Below are 22,627 nucleotides of genomic sequence, written 5' to 3'. Positions count from 1 at the left end.
ATCCTTTCCAGTGCGCCAAGCGCGCGCGCACACACACACGCGCGCGCACACACACACACTCAGTCCTCCGCAAGCTCCCTTCACCATCGCCGCAGTCCAGGCCCCCCCCACCCGCCCCTGCCGCTCCGTGCACCCTGCAGTGAGGGGTCTGGGCGGGGCGCAGGGGCGCGCCAGGGTCCGGGTCCGGGTTCGGGGGCGGGGCGCACCTGGGCTCCTCCCCGGGGCGGGCCCGACGCAGCGTCGCCAGCGCAAGCGGCCGCACCTGGCTCAGCAGCAGCAGCGGCGGCGGCGGCGACGGCGGCAGCGACAGAGGCAGCAGCAGCGGGCCCGGCCCGGGGCGCGAGCGCGGCGCAGCCCAGCCCAGCCCAGTCCGAGCGCGGACCCGGCGCCCGCAGCCCCGGCGCCGCCATGGTGGAGGCGGCGCCCCCCGGGCCCGGGCCGCTGCGGAGGACCTTCCTGGTGCCCGAGATTAAGTCGCTGGACCAGTACGATTTCTCGCGGGCTAAGGCGGCGGCCAGCCTGGCGTGGGTGCTGCGGGCCGCGTTCGGGGGCGCAGGTACCGGGGCTCGGGCGACCAGGGTGGGGGGCGGCGGGCCGGGCGCGGCAGGTGCGGGGGGGGGGCGGGGCGCCGGGCCGGGAAGGCCGGGGGCCGTGGGAACAATAGCGCCGGCCGCCGGGGGTCCCCGAGCTCTGGCCCCTGCCGCGCCGGGGCCTCCGAGCTTCCTGCTCGGCCCGGGCGGTGGACTTTGCCCCGCCGGCTGCGGGAGCGCGGTGGGGGTGGGGCCGGCGGCCCAGCTCCGCGCGGGGGTCCCCGGCGTCCAAGCCTCCAGGTGAGCCGGGCGGGGTCTGCGGGCGGGCCGGGTGGGGTCTCCCCGTGCAGACCTCTCGTTCCCGCCTCCCGCGCCCCCGGGGCCTTCCCTTGCACGCCTTCTTCTCTTTTACACACATCACGCCCCTGCGAGGATCTCCGCCTCGGTCTCTCCCCTCGCCACACACCCTGGAGACCCAGACCCCGGCCTCGCTGGGAGGTCTCAAGTGCTCCTGTCTCCACCACCGCACGACCCCCAGACCCGGACACACACCCCGCGTCGGCCCTGGCCGCGCTGCAGGCGGCGACCGTGGAGCTCGGGAACCCCCTCTTTCGCCTCCATAGCCCCCTCCAGCGCCTGGCAGCTGTGACTTATGGCCCCATTTTACTGGGGAGGTTGGCGAGCCCAGCCAAAGGGAAATGGCTAGTCCAAGATCGCCCGGGGTGGGCCCCCCCACCCCCCCTCCGGCTGCGGGGCCTTCTCCCATTAGAGCAGATCCTTCACTCCCTCCCCCAGGCCCGCTTGCCTGAGAACCCCAGCCACCCGAATAGGGAGGATGCTGTAATCCCGGGTCCCTGGGATTAGAGGCCCTGGACACACTCAGTCCCGGCTTTGGGCAGCTTCACAACCCCAGGCCAGAGCTGGGAGTCAGGGCCTGGCCTTGGAGAAGACAGGGGTTAATTAAGGTCTAGGCCTTCCGGGGGGAGCCGTGGGGGGGACACCCTTTTCTCCCACTGGCTCTGCCCACTGGTGTTGGCACAGCCCATCCCCCCTCTCCCTGGCCTTCCCAGATCAACCTGTTCTGGGTGTGGGTCTCGGTGACAGCTGTCCGTCCGTCTCCTGGTTCCGCCCCAGCCTGTCCCTCTTTCTCCCAGACTCTCTCTCTCTCTGCTCCTTTCCATGCATGCATGGCCCACTCTGGGGTCTACCTGCCTGCAGATGTTTGCTTGAGGAAGAAAGAGATTGGGGATTGGACAGCCAGGACAGCCCCAGCCCCAGCCCCAGCCCCAGCTCCAGCTCCTCACTCGCAAGGTTAGGAGGATGTAGAGAACTCAACGTGGAGAGTCAGAATTGAATGTGAATCCCAGCTGCACCAGAATGCGAATTATTCCAATTATCTGAGCTTCTGTTTCCCCTTCTGTAAAAGAAGGCGTTCGTTCCCTGATTTATCCATTTTGCAAGTGTTTGTGAAGCAGGGGCACTTGCTATGTATACAGCACTGCTCCGGTGATGGAGACCCCAGTTACCTCTTTGCAAGGTTGCTGGGAGGCTAAAAAGCCATAGTGACCACAGAATCCTTCACGTGGCATGGGGCGCACGATACATGCGAAACAGATGCTCGCTGCTGGTGCGATTGGCGGTGGTATATTTTGATGAATAATATTAACATTATCCATTATCCCCTGGCCAGGAATCAGAGTAGAAATTATCCCATTTTGAAGAAAGCAAAGCGAACTTCTGATGAGAGGTGTTGGTGAGCTCCCAGTGCCCTGACTCACCCAGTTCTGTTCTTGTTGACCCAGCTTCCTCTGCTGTGTGACACATGGCAGTGGCTGCCTCTACCCTGAGGGTCAAGTTCAATCTGTTCCCTGTTCAACTCCCCTAAAACGAGGAGGGGGGCTGAAGGAAATGGGAGCAGAGTTCTACAAGATTCATGAGCTCTGGGGACTCTTGACGGTATGATGCCTATCAGGTGCCAGGCTGGGCGCTCAGGGTGTAGAGGAGATGGCAGGGGATGGATACGGGGCGGAGGGAGATGGGCAGGAAACCAGATCATAGGGAAGCTGGCCAGCAGGGCCTGGGGGAGGAAATTCTTGAAATCTTCCAGGGAGGGAAGAGATCCCACAGGAGGAAAGATCTGAGTCTGGAAGGATGCATGGAAGTTAGACACGGAGAAGAGACGTGTGGGCAAAGGCTTGGAGTGTGGACCGGAAGGGAGTTCTCAGAGAAGAAGATGCAGGTCCCCGGGGCGGCGGTGGGAGATAAGGGAGGTTGGTGAGACTGAGGACGGCCCTTCAGGTCCCTGGTTGTGGATCCAAGGGTACTCGGGAGCCACAGACGGTGTAAGGAACTGACAAATTCAGGTATGCAGTGGCCCTTTGAGAACAGTGATGGCTCAGAGGAAGGGACAGTTCTGGTAAATCTCAGGCACAGGTGTGAGAAGGCTGTGCAGAAATAAAAGCGGAACACAAGCTCGGAGATTAGATAAGAAAGGGTTCCAAGCCTGGCCAACATGGTGAAACCCCATGTCTACTAAAAATACAAAAAATTAGCCAGATGTGATGGCACATGCCTGTAGTCCCAGCTACTTGGGAGGCTGAGGCAGGAGAATCCTTGAACCTGGGAGGCGGAGGTTGCAGTGAGCTGAGATCACACCACTGCACTCCAGCCTGGGTGAAAGAGTGAGACTCTGTCTCAAAAAAAAAAAAAAAAAAAAAAAAAAGAAAAGACAAAAAAAGGGTTCCACGTTAAACAAATTTGGGAAACACCCCATACAGTTCCTTATGCCTTCAGAACAGCTGCGTGATGTGTGAGGGAAACTTGAGTTCATGTTGGACGTTTTTATCCTGGACACGTTATCTCAACTCTCCAGGCCTTGGTTTTCTCATCTGTACAAGGGGTATAATAATAAGTGTTGTAAGGATTCAATGACTGGATGCAGGGAAAGTCATGGTATAAATAAATGGTCGGGTGTGGTGGCATGCGCTTGTAGTCCCAGCTAGTCAGGAGGCTGAGGCAGGAGGATCGCTTGAGCCCAGGAGTTCCAGGGTACAGTGAGCTATGATCATGCCACTGCACATCAGGCTGGGCAACAGAGTGAGACCCTGTCTCAATCTTCCATCCATCCATCCACCCACCCACCCACTCATCCACCCACCTACCCATCCTCCCACCCTCCCGCCTCCCCACCCACCCACTGACCCATCTATCTATCTACCCACCCATCCATCTATCTACCCACCCATCCATCCATCCACCCACCCACCCATCCATCCATCCATCCATCCATCCACCCACCCACCCACCCACCCATCCATCCATCCACCCACCCACCCACCCACCCACCCACCCATCCATCCACCCACCCACCCACCCACCCACCCACCCACCCACCCACCCACCCATCCATCCACCCACCCACCCACCCACCCATCCATCCATCCATCCACCCACCCACCCACCCACCCACCCACCCACCCATCCATCCATCCATCCATCCATCCACCCACCCACCCATCCATCCATCCATCCACCCACCCACCCATCCATCCATCCATCCATCCATCCATCCATCCATCCACCCACCCACCCACCCATCCATCCATCCACCCATCCATCCATCCATCCATCCATCCATCCATCCACCCACCCACCCACTCATCCACCCACCTACCCATCCTCCCACCCTCCCGCCTCCCCACCCACCCACTGACCCATCTATCTATCTACCCACCCATCCATCTATCTACCCACCCATCCATCCATCCACCCACCCACCCATCCATCCATCCATCCATCCATCCATCCACCCACCCACCCATCCATCCATCCATCCATCCATCCATCCACCCATCCACCCACCCATCCATCCTAGCTATGTTGTAGACTTATGCTATTCAGTATGGTGGCCACCAGCCAGAGGTGGCTTCTGAGTCACTTAAATGTGGTCAGTCTGAACCAAGATGCACTGTAAATGTAAAATATACTCAGGGTTCCAAAGACTTGGTACAAAAACAAACAACAAAAACCAGTGTAAAATATATTATTAATAATATTTTTATGTTGATTACATGTTAAAATAAGAATTGGATATGTCTTGGGTCAGTATATTACTAAATTCTTATTGTTTGTACATATGTAATGTGGTTACTAGAAAACTTGACGGCTTATGTGGGCTCACATTATATGCATTATATTTCTCTTTTTTTTTCTTTTTGAGACAGCGTCTTGCTCTGTGGCCCAGGCTGGAGGGCAGTGGCACGATCTCGGTTCACCACAGCCTCCACCTCCTGGGTTCAAGTGATTCTCATGCCTCAGCCTCCTGAGTAGCTGGGATTACGGGCATGCACCACCACGCCCGGCTAATTTTTGTATTTTTAGTAGAGATGGGGTTTCACCATGTTGGCCAGGCTGGGCACATTGTATTTCTATCAGACAGCAGTATTCTGCTGTAAATAATGCTCAGTAAACATTTTAGCCAGGTGTGGTAGCACATGCCTGTAGTCCCAGCTACTCAGGAGGCTAAGGCGGGAGGGTCCTTTGAACTCAGGAGTCCAAGACCAGCCTGAGCAACATAGTGAGACCCCCAGCTCTAAAATAAAATAAACGAATAAATAAAATAAAAAGAAAGTGGGGCCAGGTGTAGTGGCTCATGCCTGTAATCTCAGCACTTTGGGAGGCTAAAGTGGGTGGGTCACTTGAGGTCAGGGTTTGAGACCAGCCTGGTCGGCCGGGCGCGGTGGCTCACGCCTGTAATCCCAGCACTTTGGGAGGCCGAGGCGGGCGGATCACAAGGTCAGGAGATCGAGACCATGGTGAAACCCCGTCTCTACTAAAAATAGAAAAAAATTAGCCGGGCGCAGTGGCGGGCGCCTGTAGTCCCAGCTACTCGGGAGGCTGAGGTAGGAGAATGGCGTGAACCCGGGAGGCGGAGCTTGCAGTGAGCCGAGATTGCGCCACTGCACTCCAGCCTGGGTGACAGAGCGAGACTCCGTCTCAAAAAAAAAAAAAAAGAAAAAAAAGAAAAAAAAAAAAAGAGACCAGCCTGGTCAATATGGTGAAACCCCATTTCTACTAAAAAATATGAAAATTAGTTGGGCGTGGTGGTGCACACCTGTAGTCCCAGCTACTTGGGAGGCTGAAGCAGGAGAATTGCTTGAACTTGGGAAGCTGAGGTCTCAGCGAGCTGAGATGGCTCCACTGCACTCCAGCCTGGGTGACAGAGCGAGACTGTCTCAAAAAAAAAAAAAAAAAGAAAAAAGAAGTTTATAGTATAAGGAAGTGGTTCTCAACTGGTGATGATTTTGACACTTAATTGACATTTGGCAGTGTCTGGCGATATTTTTGGTTGTCATTACTCGGGAGGAATGTACTGCTGACGTCTAGTTAGACCAGAGATTTTGCTAAATGTCTTACAGTGTACGGTACAGGACAGCGTCCCCTGAATACAAAGAATTTTCCAGCCCCAAGTACCAGTGATACAAAGGTGGAAGAACATCGGTCTATAATAAGTGCCTGATACATGTCAGTGTAACCCTAGCTCAAGGTTTTGGTGTGTGTGGTTTGTCTTTCATCTTAAACGCCCTGAGAAGTCCTGTAGGAAAGAAACACGTGTGATTTTGCTGGTGGGAGCAAGATGTGCCCAGGGCTGGGGCGGTAGAGAGGAGGGTTTGGATTTGGGAGATGTCGGGAGGTTGAAAGCCAAGGATGCATTAAATGTGGGGTGAGGGCGTAAAGAAAGGGAGGGAAGGTGATTTCTCACTGCCTTGGGGGCAGGGAGGAGGGGAGGTGTGGGTGAGATGTTGAGAGTTGTGCGAGATGCCCAGGGCACAATGGGGGGCTCATGGTTGGGGCTGCCGTAATTGCAGTCCTCAGGTGGCCCTGGAAGCTGTCACGGGGTAGGGTGGCCTGGGGTGGGGGTGGGGCACGTCCATTTACAAGGAGACGCCTGTGGGAGGAAGGTTTCTGGAAGAAGGAGGTGCTGGGCACAGAGCCCAGGCGAGATATGGGCCCACAGATACGCTTCAGAGGTCCCTGCTGGCCTTGGGGAGGCTGGAAGCCATGAGGGCAGCACCGAGCTCAGGGAAATTGAGGGAGAGTTGGAGGGGGGCTGGGAGGGCAGGGAGGAAGTGAGCCTGAAATACCTCTTCTTTCAAGAAGCCAAGATAAGAGGGGCAAAAAGAAGGCCCAAGTCTGTATGCAGGTGGCGCGTTAAGTGGGACGGTCCAGTGTAGTTTTAGAAGGTGGGAAAGGAGCCAGGACAGGGCGGGATGGAAGGCAGCTAAGAGTGCCTGGGTCCTCATGGGTGGAGGAGTCACGTTCAAGTATGTTCTGGGCCGGGCGCGGTGGCTCAAGCCTGTAATCCCAGCACTTTGGGAGACCGAGACGGGCGGATCACGAGGTCAGGAGATCGAGACCATCCTGGCTAACATGGTGAAACCCTGTCTCTACTAAAACATACAAAAAACTAGCCGGGTGAGGTAGCGGGCGCCTGTAGTCCCAGCTACTCGGGAGGCTGAGGCAGGAGAATGGCGTGGACCCGGGAGGCGGAGCTTGCAGTGAGCTGAGATCTGGCCACTGCACCCCAGCCTGGGAGACAGAGCGAGACTCCGTCTCGGGAAAAAAAAAAAAAAAAAATTTATGTTCTGAAGCACTAGAACCCCCCCTCGCCCTCTTCTTTTCTTTTCTTCTGTTTTTTTTTTTTTTTTTTTTTTTTTGAGAGTCTTGCTCTGTCACCCAGGCTGGAGTGCAGTGGCGTGATCTCGGCTGGCTGCAACCTCTGCCTCCCAGGTTTAAGTGATTCTCCTGCCTCAGCTTCTCGAGTAGCTGGGATTATAGGCATGTGCCACCACGCCCAGCTCATTTTTGTATTTTTAGTAGAGATGGGGTTTCACCATGCTACAAAGGCTGGTCTCGAACTCCTGACCTCAAAAGATCTGCCCACCTTGTTTTCCCAAAGTGATGGGATTACAGGCGTGAGCCACTGCACCCGGCCCCCACTCTGTTCTTTCAAACACACACACAGAACCCCAATATACAAAACAAGGCTGGGCACAGTGGCTCACCCCTACAATCCCAGCACTTTGGGAAGCCGAGGCAGGTGGATCACTTGAGGCCAGGAAATTCGAGACCAGCCTGAGCAACATCGTGAGACTTCCATCTTTACAAAAAATTTAAAAATTGGCTGGGTGTGGTGGCATGCGCTTGCGGTCCCAGCAACTCAGGAGGCTGAGGCAGGGAGGATCCCTTGAGCCTGGGAGTTGCAGGTTGCAGTGAGCCATGATCGTGCCACTGCACTCCAGCAAAACTTCAAACAAACAGAGAAAGCTGTGCAGGCTGGGCGTGGTGGCTCACGCCTGTAATCCCAGCACTTTGGCAGGCCGAGGTGAGCAGATCGCTTGAGGCCAGAAGTTCAAGACCAGCCTGGCTGAAATGGTGAAACCCTGTCTCTACAACATACAAAAATTAGCCCGGTATGGCAGCATCGCGCCTGTAATCCCAGCTACTCGGGAGGCTGAGGCAGGAGAGTCATTCAAACCCAGGAGGCAGAGGTTGCTTCGAGCCAAGATTGCGCCACTGCACTCCAGCCTGGGTGACAGAGAGACTCTTATCTCCAAAAAAACAACACAAAAGCTGTGCAGATTAGAACAAGAGCTGGACAGGTTCCCTGCTGTTGATTTCAGTCATCTCTTCCCTGACCCCTGCCAGGCCTTGCTGGCTTTCTCCTCTCCACTCTTGGTCCTGTGTGGATTTCTGCCCCCAGGCCACCGTCCACCTGGGACTTCCTCACGCGTCTTCCCACTGTCCTATTTAGGGACCTTAGGCTGTCTCTATGATGTGACTTCACCATCTCCCTAAGCCCCAGCCTTTCACATAATCTGCCTCAAGCCTGTCCTCAAAACCCCTCACATTCAGTTTCACCCCTTCACCTCCCATTCCTCCTGTATCCCACCTCAGTCATTACCCCTCTGTTCCATCTTCCCCCTCAGACCCATCAAGGCCCCGGCCACCTCCCTCTCTGTCCCTTGCCTCTTCCCTTCAATCACCAGGTTTACATCACTCAACTCCCTTGATGTGCCTGTGGCGTGCCCACCTCCCCTGCTCTCCTGTGTGCCCCCCTACTCATCCCACCCTGCCTGCAAGCTGAGAGAGGGCGTCCAGTTTGCTGGGTCTAACCTCAGTGCTGGCGTTGAAGAGCTATTTGGCCTGGGGCAAGGGACTTTCCTTCTCTGTGCCTCAGTTTCCTCCTCTGTAACATGGGGGTTGCCAATTGGGCTCTGGCTGCCTCCTAGCGTTGACATAAGGCTCAGTGAGTCTACACTGGCAAGTGCAGGAAGGCTCTTAGGATTGCCGATGTTATTGTCTTTCCTGGGACCTACAAGAGCCAGTCCAGCTGGCCTGGGATTGGGGGTAGCCTCCCCTCCTTTCCACTCTAAGTGCCCATCAGCTCCCTGAGGCACCGTGTTCTCTCCCACCTCCTGGGCTTTGCATCTGCAGGCCCCTCTGCCTACAACGCCGTCACCCCTTCCTCCAGCAAATTCCTGCACATCTGTACTCTCCTCCCAGATCCCCTCTCTCCCTTCCCAATGCCTTCCCCCCGGTCCAGACCCACTCTTAATCCGGGCCATGTGGGGTGTGTGTGTGTGTGTGTGTGTGTGTGTTGTATCTGGTGACCCTGACCCCTGTGTTTCCCCTCTATGCCCCCACAGAGCACGTGCCCCCGGAGCTGTGGGAGCCCTTCTATACCGACCAGTACGCGCAGGAGCATGTGAAGCCCCCGGTGACACGGCTGCTGCTCTCAGCCGAGCTCTACTGCAGAGCCTGGCGCCAGGCGCTACCACAGCTTGAAACACCCCCCAACCCCTCTGCACTGCTGGCCCTGCTGGCGCGGAGGGGCACAGTGCCTGCTTTGCCCGAGCGCCCGGTGCGCGAGGCCGACCTGAGGCACCAGCCCATTCTCATGGTAGGCCCTGCCACTGCCTGTTAGACCACGCCTACCATGCTCATCTCCTTCTCCCAAGCTCCTCCCACTAGGACTGGCTCCTCCTCTCAAGCTTTGTCCATTAAGCCTAGCTCCTCCCCTCAGGCTTGGCTCCTCCCCTCAAGCGCTATCCATTAAGCCTAGCTCCTCCTACCAGTCTTGGCTCCTTCCCTTAAGCTCTGTCAATCAAACCTAGCTCCTCCTATCACGCTTGGAGCCTTCCCTTAAGCTCTGTCCATCAAACCTAGCTCCTCCTACCAGTCCTGGCTCCTCCCATCGAGCGCTGTTCATTAAGCCTAGCTCTTCCCCCCAGCCCTGGCTCCTCCCCTCAAGAGCTTCCCATCAAGCCTGGCCCCTCCCATCAAACCCAGCTCCCCAAAAAGGCGCCACTCTGGCCCTTGAGGATTTGCGTACACAGCCCACCGTATCCTAAGGCCTAGCATCTGACCTCAAAGTCCTGCCCACTGTGCGTGGCTCCTCCGGGACCCCATTTCTAGTTCCTTCCCTTAAGGCCCCACCCCCTCAAGCCCCACCCCCCAATCAAGTCCCTTCCATCTCCAGGTTCTTCCTTTTCCCAGGCCTTTGGGGGCCAAGGTGCGCCTCCTGCAGCTCACGGGTCTCACCCTCTAGCCCTTGCCCCCACAGGGAGCCCACCTAGCTGTCATTGATGCCCTCATGGCTGCCTTTGCCTTCGAGTGGACAAAGACCCTGCCAGGTCCCTTGGCCCTGACCAGCTTGGAGCACAAGCTGCTTTTCTGGGTGGATACGGTAGGTGGGGTTGGGCCCGGGGTGGGTTCAGGGACCAGCATCGTCCAGTGGCCAGACCACTGACCCCCTCCCTGCCCTCCAGACTGTCCGGCGGCTGCAGGAGAAGACAGAGCAGGAAGCGGCCCAGCGAGCCTCTCCAGCAGCCCCTGCAGACGGGGCGGCCCAGGCGCAGCCTTCGGTGAGGCCAGGGCATAGAACCATGGGAAGGATGGGGGACTGGAGATCTGGGAGGGCAGGGCGGGGCTGTGCTTCCCGGCCACTCCTGAAGTGGGGAGGGGGCTAGAGGTGACACACTCTCTCTTTCTTCCCCTTTTTCTCAATCTCTCTGTGCCCCACCCGTCCCCTGTGCCGGTACCCGCTGCCCTCCTCTCTGCCTCTCTGGCCTCAGTGCCCTACGCGCTGGTACTGGAAGCTGGTTCCTGTAAGTGGGGCTGTCTGTCCGCCCCGTCTGCCTGCCCTGCTTGTAGCTCTGTCTGTCTGTATGTCTGTTTCTGCCTGCCTGTCTGCACGCCCTCTCATACCTCCCCAAGCTGTGAGCAAAGGAAGTTGGACCCCAGTCCTGGGAGAGAGAGAGAAATCCTGTGTACACCGAGAAGGGTAGAATCTGGGCCATTATGAGAAGGCGGCCCCTCCCCAGCAAACTGATGGGTGGGGACGAACTTCCCCTCCCGTTATTCAGAAGGGCAAACACTCCCCGTTCCCATTAATGAAGAGGGTGGGACCCCCTGAACCTGTCCCTCTTAACCGAGGTAGGGAGACCGCATAAATTTCTGAAGGGGGGACCTGCAGCCCATCACAAACGTGGATCCTGACCCTAGCAGGCAGGGCACCCTCTAGCCAAGAGGAAGACCCTTCAGTGCAGAAGATAGAATAACCTTCCTGAGATCCCCAGCTTCCCTAAAGAAAAATCCCAGCTTTGAGAAGGAGGAGGAGGCCCATCCCTGAAGCTAGAGGTTGAAATTTCTCTCTTCCCTGAATGAGCTGTGTGACCTTGCAGAAGTATCTAAACCTCTCTGTGCTTCATATAAATTACTCCCATAGTAGATAAACAAGGAGGAAGTGGGGGAGGTTTTGGGCTGGCTGGCATCCCCACCTTTGCTCACTCCTTCCCCCGACCCTGGGGCCTGGGTTGGGAGGTTCCCTTCCTGCCTACCTGCTTCCTCTGCATCCTCTCCCCAAGCTGGGGGCCTGGGTCTTTTGTGGGAGGAGGATTCCCCACATAAGAGGGGGTCCCTACTCTGTGGGGTCCCTTGGGGCTGGGAGGAGCTGGGGTTCGCAAAGCCGGCCAGAGCAGTCAGGGAGCTGGACGGCCGGGGGCTCAGGACCAGGGTCAGGGCTACCCCCTCCCCCCAAGGTGGGCTTGGGGGCCCAGCAGGTCAGCATCCCTCCGCCTTGCTGATGGCTGCTCCTCTCCCCCCAGCACGCAATTGCCTTCTGTTTGAAGGAGTCGGGGAGCAAACCCCCCATGGTAATGTATCCCCCGCCCCGGGGTCCCAGGAGTCCCTGTCCCCAGCCCCCGCTGCTGGCCTGGCTGCTCGAAGACATCTTCTCTGCCTCTTGCTGCTGCCCCTCCCCTGCTCCAGGCTGGCCCCCCAACTCTGTCTCTGGGACCCCCAGCTTCCCGCCCCCTCATGGCGGAAACCCCAGGCCTCCCCGCCCAGCCTGCATGACCGCTGACCCGGGGGGCCAGCCCGGCCACTCACCTGACCTGGCTCCCATCTGCAGATCCGATACCGCAAGGACCGTGTGGTGGCGCGACGTGCCCCCTGCTTCCCGACGGTGACCAGCCTCCAGGACCTGGCCAGTGGGGCCGCACTGGCCGCCACCATCCACTGCTATTGTCCCCAGCTGCTTCGACTTGAGGGTGAGTAAATGGACGTGGACCAGATCTTGTGCAGGGAAGCTGGACATCCTGAGTCCCAGCCCCCAGGCCCTCTATCCCCAGGTCCACGAGACCAGTAACGATGCAGTGGTCATGAGGGCAGCTTCTGGAATTGGCAGGCCTGAGTTTGTGTCTCTCTCTTCCCCAATTAGCTGTGTGACCTCATGCAAGTGTGTAAACCTCTCTGTGCTTCCACGAATTCATTCCTGCAGCATATGAAACATATGGAGTGTGGACTGCGTGCCAGACCTTGTTTTAGGCACTGGGGATCCAGCCAGAATAGAGACACACTCCCGACCTCACAGACGGCTCTAGCTGGGGGGAAAGATACTAAGTTTATCCAGAAGTACTTTTTTTTTTTTTTTTTTGAGACGGAGTCTTGCTCTGTCTCCCAGGCTGGAGTGCAGTGGCCGGATCTCAGCTCACTGCAAGCTCCGCCTCCCGGGTCCACGCCATTCTCCTGCCTCAGCCTCCCGAGTAGCTGGGACTACAGGCGCCCGCCACCTCGCCCGGCTAGTTTTTTTTGTATTTTTTAGTAGAGATGGGGTTTCACCGTGTTAGCCAGGATGGTCTCGATCTCCTGACCTCGTGATCCGCCCGTCTCGGCCTCCCAAAGTGCTGGGATTACAGGCTTGAGCCACCGCGCCCGGCCTTTTTTTTTTTTTTTTTTTTTTTGAGACGGAGTCTTGTTGTGTTGCCCAGGCTGGAGTGCAGTGGCATGATCTTGGCTCACTGCAACCTCCACCTCCCAGGTTCAAGCCATTCTCCTGCCTCAGCCTCCCGAGTAGCTGGGACTACAGCCACATGTCACCACGCCTGGCTAATTTTTGTATTTTTAGTAGAGACAGGTTTCACCATATTGGCCAGGCTGGTCTCGAATTCCTGACCTCAAGTGATTTGCTCACCTTGGTCTCCCTAAGTGCTGGGATTACGAGCGTGGACCACTGCACCTGGCCCAGAAGTATTTTTTGGATGTTGGGTACTCCTGAAAGCAATGGGTGGTCAGAAAAAACTTTTTTTTTTTTTTTTTTAAACTTTTTTTCTTTTTATTAAAAAAAAAAAATTATAGGGCTGGGTGTGGTGGCTCATGCCTGTAATCCCAGCAGTTTGGGAGGGTGAGGCAGGTGGATCACGAGATCACGAGTTCAAGACCAGCCTGGTCAGGATGGTGAAACCCTGTCTCTACTAAAAATACAAAAATTAGCCGGGCGCGGTGGCAGGTGTCTGTAATCCCAGCTACTCAGGAGGCTGAGGCAGGAGAATCGCTTGAACCTAGGAAGTGGAGGTTGCAGTGAGCTAAGACCACGCTATTACACTCCAGCCTGGGCGACAGAGCGAGACTCCATCTCAAAAAAAAAAGAAAAAAATTATAGAGATGGGGTCTTGCTATGTTGCCCACTCTGGTCTTGAACTCCTGGGCTCAAACATCCTCCTGCCTCAGCCTCCCAAAGTGCTACGATTACAGGTGTGAGCCACCACACCTGGCCCGGAAAAGCTTTTTGAGTTGAGGTCTTGGGGGAGAGTGTTCTAGAAAGATGCAAAGGCCAAAGGCAGTAGTCGCCAACTTTTTGGCTCCAGGGACCGGTTTTGTGGAAGGCAGTTTTTCCACGGATAGAGGTAGGGAGGTGGTTTTGGGATAATTCAAGCACGTTAATCTTTATTATGCACTTTATATCTAATACATTGTAATATAGAATGAAATAATTCTAGAATTCACCATCATGGGGAATCAGTGGGAGCCCTGAGCTTGTTCCTGCAACTAGACGGTCCCAGCTGGGGGGGTGATGGGAGACAGTGACAGATCATCAAGCATTCGATTCTCATAAGGAGGGTGCAACCTAGATCCCTCGCATGCGGGGTTCCAATAGTGTTCGCTCTCCTGTGAAAATCGGCCACTGCTGATCTGATGGAGGCGGGGCTCAGACAGGCCTGCAAATAATGGGGAGTGGCTGTAAATACACTGCAGCTCACCTGCTGTATGGTCCGGTTCCTAACAGGCCACGCCCTGGGGGTTAAGGACCCCTGGCCTAAGGATGGTCTATCATAGAATTCACTTCGGCTGGGCGTGGTGGCTCACGCCTGTAATCCCAGCACTTTGGGAGGCCGAGACGGGCAGATCACGAGGTCAGGAGATCGAGACCATCCTGGCTAACACGGTGAAACCCCATCTCTACTAAAACTACAAAAAATTAGCCTGGTGTGGTGGCACAGTCCTGCAATCCCAGCTACTCGGGAGGCTGAGGCAGGAGAATCACTTGAACACGAGAGGCAGAGGTTGCAGTGAGCCGGGATTGTGCCATTGCACTACAGCCTGGGTGACAGAGCAAGACTCAGTCTCAAAAAAAAAAAAAAAAAAAAAAATTCACCTCTCGAACGGCACCTGGCGGAAGCTGGGCTCATAGGAGGTCTTCATGTGTGGGGGCTGCTGGTCCCTGGCTTCCCTGGGGCCCCCGTTCTCCTCCTTATAGAGTTAGGAACCCACTCCTCCTGTCCCCACAGAGGTCTGCTTGAAGGACCCCATGTCTGTGGCGGACAGCCTGTACAACCTCCAGCTGGTGCAGGATTTCTGTGCCTCCCGCCTTCCTCGTGGCTGCCCCCTGTCCCTTGAGGACTTGCTGTACGTCCCACCGCCGCTCAAGGTAAGGCCATCCTGGGGCCTCCTGGGCCGACGCAGGCATCTGGGGCCAGGGGTATCCCGTCTGCTGACCCAGCCTCCCACCTCCAGGTCAACTTGGTGGTGCTGCTGGCCGAGTTGTTCATGTGTTTTGAGGTGCTCAAGCCCGACTTCGTGCAAGTGAAGGACTTGCCCGATGGTCACGGTGAGGCCCTGGGGGCCTGGGGGCCGGATGGGGGGTGGGTGGGAGAGCCAAACCCCAGCTGAACTTCTTCTGTGTACTGCAGCTGCCTCCCCCCGGGGCACTGAGGCCTCCCCACCTCAGAACAACAGCGGCAGTAGGTACGGTCCCCACACCGGGCGAGTCTCTGGCATGTGGGTGGGCGGCGCCATGTCTGCCCTGCTGGGCACTGGGACGCAGCTGGGTGACGCTGATGTCTACCCCCTGGGGAGAGGCGGAGGAGGAGGGTGGGGGTCCTGAGGCTGAAATACATCTCTCTGTACAGTTCTCCTGTCTTCAACTTCCGCCACCCGCTCCTGTCACCTGGTGGCCCCCAGTCCCCACTCCGAGGATCCACAGGTGAGGAGGGGGTAGGTGGCTTCTGTCCTAGGGGACCCCCCCAACCACAGACTGCTCCAGTGGCCCTCATGTTGTCTCCTCGTGAGCCTTCCAGTAGCCCCTCCATCAGGTCCCCGTTGGGCATCCCAAGGTGACCCCCAGAATGGCCTCCCCAGTGGCCCCACAGTACCCTGTAGTGACAGTAAATGGCCGCGGGTATCTGTTTCTGGAAACCTCTGGTCTCACTAGACCACATGATGAGCCATCAGTGACTCACCCAGTGACCTTGCAGAGATTGTCCCCAGATGCTGGCTAACCCCACTCAGGGTCCCCAGGGTCCCCATAGTAACCACTCATCACCTACCCCAGGCTCCCTGAAGTCTTCCCCGTCCATGTCCCATATGGAGGCCCTGGGCAAGGCCTGGAACCGGCAGCTCAGGTGAGTGCACCTCATGGGCCAGGGTAGGGGGTGGAGCAGGCTAGGGCGGGGTGGGGCCGAGGCTGGTCCCACGGGCTGACCCCTCCCTCCGGCCACCCAGCCGTCCCCTCTCCCAGGCTGTGTCATTCAGCACCCCCTTTGGCCTGGACAGCGACGTGGATGTCGTCATGGGTGACCCGGTGCTTCTCCGCTCTGTGAGCTCGGACAGCCTGGGCCCCCCGCGCCCCGCGCCGGCCAGGACCCCCACCCAGCCACCCCCGGAGCCTGGTGACCTGCCCACCATCGAGGAGGCTCTGCAGATCATCCACAGTGCCGAGCCCCGGCTCCTCCCAGATGGGGCAGCCGACGGCAGCTTCTACCTCCACTCCCCTGAGGGGCCCTCCAAGCCATCCCTGGCCTCCCCCTACCTGCCCGAGGGGACCTCCAAACCACTGTCCGACAGGCCCACCAAAGCACCGGTATACATGCCACACCCTGAGACTCCCTCAAAGCCATCTCCCTGTCTGGTGGGGGAGGCATCGAAACTGCCAGCCCCATCCGAGGGGTCCCCGAAGGCGGTGGCTTCGTCCCCAGCAGCCACCAACTCCGAGGTGAAAATGACCAGCTTTGCCGAACGCAAGAAACAGCTGGTGAAGGCAGAGGCTGAGGCCGGAGCGGGGTCCCCCACGTCCACTCCGGCCCCACCGGAGGCCCTGAGCTCGGAGATGAGTGAGCTCGGCGCCCGACTGGAGGAGAAACGCAGAGCCATTGAGGCTCAGAAGCGACGGATTGAGGCCATCTTTGCCAAGCACCGTCAGCGGCTGGGCAAAAGCGCCTTCTTGCAGGTGCAGCCGCGGGAGGCCTCCGGGGAGGCAGAGGCGGAGGCCGAGCCAGGCTCAGTCCCTGGTGGGGAGCGGCCGGCGGGCGAGGGCCAGGGTGAGCCAACCTCACGGCCCAAGGCAGTGACCTTCTCGCCAGACCTGGGCCCGTTGCCCCCTGAGGGGCTGGGGGAATACAATCGAGCGGTCAGCAAGCTGAGTGCCGCCTTGAGCTCACTGCAGCGGGACATGCAGAGGCTCACGGACCAGCAGCAGCGGCTTCTGGCCCCGCCGGAGGCCCCTGGACCCGCCCCACCACCCGCTGCGTGGATCATCCCTGGCCCCACGACAGGGCCCAAAGCTGCATCCCCTAGCCCCGCCCGGCGGGTCCCAGCCACCCGGCGCAGCCCTGGGCCAGGGCCCAGCCAGTCACCCCGCAGCCCGAAACACACGCGGCCGGCGGAGCTGCGGCTGGCACCCTTGACCAGGGTGCTCACGCCACCCCACGACGTAGACAGCCTCCCCCACCTGCGCAAGTTCTCGCCGAGCCAGGTGCCCGTACAGACGCGCTCTTCCATCCTCCTGGCAGAGGAGACGCCCCCCGAGGAGCCGACTGCCCGGCCAGGCCTCATCGAGATCCCTTTGGGCAGCCTGGCAGATCCCGCTGCCGAGGATGAGGGAGACGGGAGCCCCGCTGGTGCTGAGGATTCCTTGGAGGAGGAGGCATCTTCAGAGGGGGAGCCCCGGGCGGGGCTGGGGTTCTTCTACAAGGTGAGTCCCCGAGCAGGTGGCTGGAGGGTCCTGGGCCTGGGGTGGGGGCGGGGGCGGGGGGGGGGGTAGACAGATACGTTGTTGGATGAATAGGGCTTTACTGAAGGATGCGTGGGCGCGGGGGGGATGGATGGGGAACGAGGTGTGAGTGGACAGAAGAGGTGTGAGTGGCTGGGTAAGGCCTCCATGGGTGTAGGGACAGGGACATTTGCACGGTGGGGGGCAGGTATGTGGGGTAACAGGGGCCTCAGATGGGATTTGACATTGTCTGTTGGGTAAGGACTTCCACAAGGGGCTGTAGGGGTGCAGTGGGGTGAGAGGTCCTCCGTCTGTGGCTTAACGAGTGAGGACCTCAGGTATGTTTGGGGGTGAGGGGTTTCCAGTGGGGGCTGGCCCAGTCATCTCCCTCCCAAACAAGGTATGGGTGGCCGGACAAAGGGGATAGATAGATGTGGGGAGGAGTGGAGAAACAGGGAGGAGTGATGGATAGACAGATGGATGAGTGGCTGGTTGCATGGGTGGGTGATGGACAGATGGACGGGTAAGACCAGGATCTTCAGGGCATCTTCTTCTTCATCCTCTCCTTCACCCCCTCACCCCTAGCATGCTCCTTTCCTGGCCCTTCCCTGTGTCCACAGTCTCTCCATTCCCATGGCTCTCCCAGCTGGGGCCACCACTGTCTCATCTGGACACCTAGGATCACCTTCCGACTGGCCTCTGCTGCCCGCCTCCATGCCGGGCCATTTTCCACTGAGCAGTGGACTGCTCCCCTTACCCTTGCTTTTAGAATGAAAGTCCTCCCCAGGGCTTTGGGCTATGCTCATTTATTTTTATTTTTTATTTTTTGTTTTTTGAGACGGAGTCTTGCTCTGCGGCCCAGGCTGGAGTGCAATGGCGTGATCTCGGCTCACTGCAACCTCCACCTCCTGGGTTCAAGTGATTCTCCTGTCCCAGCCTCCTGAGTAGCTGGGACTACAAGACTATGCCACCACACCCAGCTAACTTTTGTATTTTTAGTAGGGACAGGGTTTCGCCATGTTGGCCAGGCTGGTCTGAAACTCGTGACCTCAGGGGATCCACCAGCCTTGGCCTCCCAAAGTGCTGGGATTACAGGTGTGAGCCACTGCACCTCGCCTGTGCTCACTTCTGACTTAGTCCTGCGCCACTGTCCTCAGCTGTGTGTCCCAGCCACACTGGCCCCCCTGTACTTCCGTGCCCCCCAGTAGGTTTGTTCCAGCCTCAGGGCCTCGGCACTAGCCGTCGCCTCTGCCTGGAACGCGCTGCTCTGTACCCCTGTATGCCTACCTAGTTAAGTTCTGATCATTCTACAGGGTAGTTCCTCTGGGAAGCCTTCCTGGGTGTCCAAAGGCCAGGCCAGGGTCCTCCCACAGCGTAGAGTGTGTCTGCCCAACACGAGCTTTTGCTAGCACTCACTGCTGTCTGCTGCCTTTGTCATCCCTGTTGGGTTAAGCACTGTGTATGTGAGCAGCACCCGGTGTACCCCATCCCTGTATGTGTCCCAGTACTTAGTGTGGCTGTGCATACAGTAGGCACCAACTAAGTGCATTTAGAACAGTGATGAAAACGAAAGCACAGGTGGGTGGTGGGCAGACTGGGTGGATGGAAGATGGGCCTCCAGCCATGCTGGGGGAGGGGGTGGCTAGCTAGACTCGGCATCTGTCCCCAGGATGAAGACAAGCCTGAGGACGAGATGGCCCAAAAGCGGGCCAGCCTGCTGGAGCGGCAGCAGCGGCGAGTGGAGGAGGCGCGGCGGCGCAAGCAGTGGCAGGAGGCGGAGAAGGAACAGCGGAGGGAGGAGGCCGCAAGGTGAGACCGGGCCTGTCTGGGTCGGCCGCTCCTTGGCCTGTCTACTACCTCGGACCCCGTGAGTGGTTCTGATGCTGATTCCCTGTGATCTGCAGGCTGGCCCAAGAGGAGGCCCCCGGCCCAGCCCCGCCTGTGTCCGCAGTCCCCGTAGCCCCGATGGCGACCCCAGCCCCTGCTGCCCGGGCTCCAGCCGAGGAGGAGGTGGGTCCCCGGAAGGGGGACTTCACGCGGCAGGAGTACGAGCGCCGGGCCCAGCTGAAGCTCATGGACGACCTCGATAAGGTGCTGCGGCCCCGGGCCACAGGGTCCGGGGGCCCAGGTCGGGGCGGGCGGAGGGCCCCCCGGCCTCGCTCTGGCTGCTGTGACGACTCGGCCTTAGCACGAAGCCCAGCCCGCGGCCTGCTGGGTGAGGACCCTTGGGGGACGGGGCCTGCCCAGTACCCTTTCCGGGGCTCACTGGGTGAGGGCCCCGTGGGTACGGGGGGAGGGGGAGGGAGATGTAAGCAGGGGTGCAAGGAGGGGACGGGTATGTGGGGTGACAGGGGGCCTCTGGGTGTCTCTTGGGTAAAGACTTCCATAGGGGGCTGGGCGCGGTGGCTCACACCTGTAATCCCAGCACTTTGGGAGGCTGAGGCGGGCAGATCACAAGTCAGGAGTTCAAGACCAGCCTAGTCAACATGGTGAAACCCCATCTCTATTAAAAATACAAAAATTAGCCGGGCATGGTGGCGCGCCTATAGTCTCAGCTACTCGGGAGACAGAGGCAGGAGAATCGCTTGAGCCTGGGAGGTGGAGGTTGCGGTGAGCCAAGATTGCACCACTGCACTCCAGCCTGGGTGACAGAGGGAGACTCAGTCTCAAAAAAAAAAAAAAAAAAGACTTCCATAGGGATGTGGGGTACAGTGGGGTGAGGGGTCTTTCTTCTGTGGCTTAATGGATAAGAACCTCTGGGAATATGGGGTGAGGTGTTGCCAGTAGGGGCTGACCCAGTGCTGCTCCCCACCACCTGCTGGGCAGAGCATCCTCCCTCATAGGGGGGCCCTCCATCGGAGGGCTGCAGAGGGCCGACGGGTCTTGGGCAGGGCTGACTCCTCCTGTGTTCCCCCCACAGCCTGCTGGACCGGGTGTTGTGGAGGGCAGGGGGCTTCTGGTGGGCACTGACCTGCACTCTCTGTCCCCAGGCTCTCGGCTGAGCAAAATCTATTCCCAGTCCACCCTGTCACTGTCCACTGTGGCCAACGAGGCCCACAATAACCTCGGGGTGAAGAGGCCCACGTCTCGGTGAGTTCAGCCTGCACGGGGGGGGAGGGGGGGTCACGTGCTGGGTGGCCTCTCAGAGCCTGGGAGGTGTGCAGGCATCTGGGTGAACCTACAGGGCGGTATGGCTCGAGAGTATAGATATGCCGTGAAGAGATGGAGGGACGCCTGTGGGCACGTGTGCATGGGGGATAGTCTGTACCTGGCAGACAGGACCCAAGCGTGTGCCTCGGTGCCCCTGAGTGCCAGATGTTCCTGAGGGAGGACAGGATGGGGCGCTGCATGGACTTGCAGTGTATACCGCCTCTTCTGCAGTGTGTGGGGCCCACCTTTTCTTTTTTTGTTTTTTTGAGAGGGAGTCTCACTCTGTCGCCCAGGCTGGAGTGCAGTGGCGCAATCTTGGCTCACTGCAACCTCCGCCTCCTGGGTACAAGCGATTCTCGTGCCTCAGCCTCCCGAGTAGCTGGGGTTACCTGTGCCTGTAGAGACGGCATTTCACCATGTTGGCCAGGCTGGCCTCAAACTCCTGACCTCAACTGATCTGCCCACGTTGGCCTCCCAAAGTGCTGGGATTACAGGCGTGAGCCACGATGCCTAGCCATGGCCCTTCTTTTCCTTGGCCCCTCTGCACATCGGGAAGCTTCCCGTCTCTGACCCCACCTCCATCCCATCCTTCCCCCACTGCAGGGCTCCCTCCCCGTCGGGTCTCATGTCCCCAAGCCGCCTGCCTGGAAGCCGCGAACGGGACTGGGAAAATGGCAGCAATGCCTCCTCCCCAGCGTCGGTGCCCGAGTACACAGGTGAGCGGGGGCTCTGGGTGATGTGGGGAGCAACAGGCGCCCTCCCCCATGGCCCCTGCTCATTCCTGCTGTCCCCCGCCGCCCCCCTCCCCGCCCCCTGCCTCACTCTCTAGGTCCACGGCTGTACAAGGAGCCCAGCGCCAAGTCTAACAAGTTCATCATCCACAACGCCCTGTCACACTGCTGCCTGGCGGGCAAGGTGAACGAACCGCAGAAGAACCGCATTCTGGAGGTGAGCCCGCCCACACGTGGGAGTTGGGGGCTGGTGGGTGGGTAGATGGCCTGGCTTGGCCGGCTGACCATTTCCGGCACTCCTGCCCAGGAAATCGAGAAAAGCAAGGCCAACCACTTCCTGATCCTCTTTCGCGACTCGAGCTGCCAGTTCCGGGCACTCTACACGCTGTCGGGGGAGACAGAGGAGCTGTCGCGGCTGGCGGGGTACGGGCCCCGGACCGTCACGCCCGCCATGGTGGAAGGCATCTACAAGTACAACTCGGACCGCAAGCGCTTCACCCAGATCCCCGCCAAGACCATGTCCATGAGCGTCGATGCCTTCACCATCCAGGGACACCTCTGGCAGGGCAAGAAACCCACCACTCCCAAGAAGGGCGGCAGCACCCCCAAATAGCCCCACCTGGGCAGTCCACAGGCCAGGCCCTGTGTGCTGTGGCCACCGCCCCCCCAGAGGACAGTCAGTCGGTATTCCTGGGTCCTGTCTGTCCCCAGCCGTGTCTGGGTGGGGCTGGAGTCGCCACCCTCTGACTTTGAGTCCAGTCCTGCTGTGGGGGCTGAGCTGGGAGGTTCAGGGACTCAGGGCTCAGCTCAGTCCCCTTGTCTGTCCTCCCCCACTTCTTGAATAAAATAATTTAAAGAGAAGTTGAGCCTTGTCCCCTCCAAGGCTGGCCAGGGTCCCACACTCCCTGGCTATGTTTTCAGTCTCCTGTTCTTTCTCGAACCCACTCGTGTCTTCAACCCCCATAATCCCCTAAAGCAGCTTCAGCCAGGGTCTGAGGGCCCCGCCTTCCTGCCATCACCCCGAGCCCCCCACCAGGGCTGTTTCGAAGCTGCCTCTTAACTGATCTCTCGGGCTCCAGGCTTCCGACTGGCCCTGCAGCCTCGGCCACTCCCGCTTGCTGGATTCTCCTCTTCTGTGTGGCTGTTGTTACTGGCCCTAACCAGTGTTTGGCCTGGGGCCAACTTCTAACTTGATCTTGTCTACCCTGGCCAGCCTGGTGTTTTCAGGCCTGGCATCTACCTCTGGGCCAGCGATTCCGGGTTTGAGAGCTGACAATCCGGTTGCCCCCCTTGGCATTGCCTGGGTGTCTCAGATGCAAAGCCTGCCCTGCAACCCAGGCTGGCACTGGCTTCCCAGCTGCCGCCCAGTTCTACGCAGCTCGGCCCTC

At 58.7% G+C, this 22,627-nt stretch overlaps 1 protein-coding gene across 5 annotated transcripts; it reads left to right on the top strand.

The window, feature by feature from the left end:
* Positions 1-258: 258 nt before the first annotated feature.
* CAMSAP3 (calmodulin regulated spectrin associated protein family member 3) lies at positions 259-22,120 on the top strand. Of its 5 annotated transcripts, none has more exons than XM_007995058.3 (19): positions 275-556; positions 9,239-9,492; positions 10,156-10,278; positions 10,361-10,456; positions 10,667-10,699; positions 11,699-11,746; positions 12,004-12,142; positions 14,660-14,799; positions 14,886-14,979; positions 15,062-15,116; positions 15,281-15,354; positions 15,703-15,772; positions 15,924-17,340; positions 19,028-19,167; positions 19,263-19,573; positions 20,349-20,448; positions 21,112-21,224; positions 21,338-21,456; positions 21,547-22,120. In XM_007995058.3, the coding sequence occupies exons 1-19, from the start codon at positions 409-411 to the stop codon at positions 21,850-21,852; spliced, it is 3,780 nt and encodes a 1,259-aa protein (XP_007993249.2). In that variant the 5' UTR covers positions 275-408; the 3' UTR covers positions 21,853-22,120. The 5 variants fall into 5 exon arrangements, with proteins under 5 accessions (XP_007993250.2, XP_007993249.2, XP_007993246.2 ...); XM_007995055.3 differs by having other exon boundaries at positions 15,873-17,340; positions 21,547-22,119; XM_007995056.3 differs by lacking the exon at positions 10,667-10,699 and having other exon boundaries at positions 15,873-17,340; positions 21,547-22,119.
* The last annotated feature ends 507 nt before the right edge of the window (positions 22,121-22,627 follow it).

The sequence above is a fragment of the Chlorocebus sabaeus genome, chromosome 6 (assembly GCF_047675955.1).
Source record: "Chlorocebus sabaeus isolate Y175 chromosome 6, mChlSab1.0.hap1, whole genome shotgun sequence".
NCBI classification, from domain to species: domain Eukaryota; kingdom Metazoa; phylum Chordata; class Mammalia; order Primates; family Cercopithecidae; genus Chlorocebus; species Chlorocebus sabaeus.
The sequence above is the reverse complement of the archived record's forward strand: the minus strand, read 5'-3'. Positions and strand labels throughout refer to the sequence as shown.

Excerpts from the sequence above, each read along its gene's own strand:
- CAMSAP3 (XM_007995055.3), top strand. The coding sequence starts at position 409 with ATGGTGGAGGCGGCGCCCCCCGGGCCCGGGCCGCTGCGGAGGACCTTC. Across the intron at positions 12,143-14,659 it reads CCAGCTGCTTCGACTTGAGG|AGGTCTGCTTGAAGGACCCC; the intron begins GTGAGTAAATGG and ends CTGTCCCCACAG. Across the intron at positions 21,457-21,546 it reads AGAAGAACCGCATTCTGGAG|GAAATCGAGAAAAGCAAGGC; the intron begins GTGAGCCCGCCC and ends ACTCCTGCCCAG.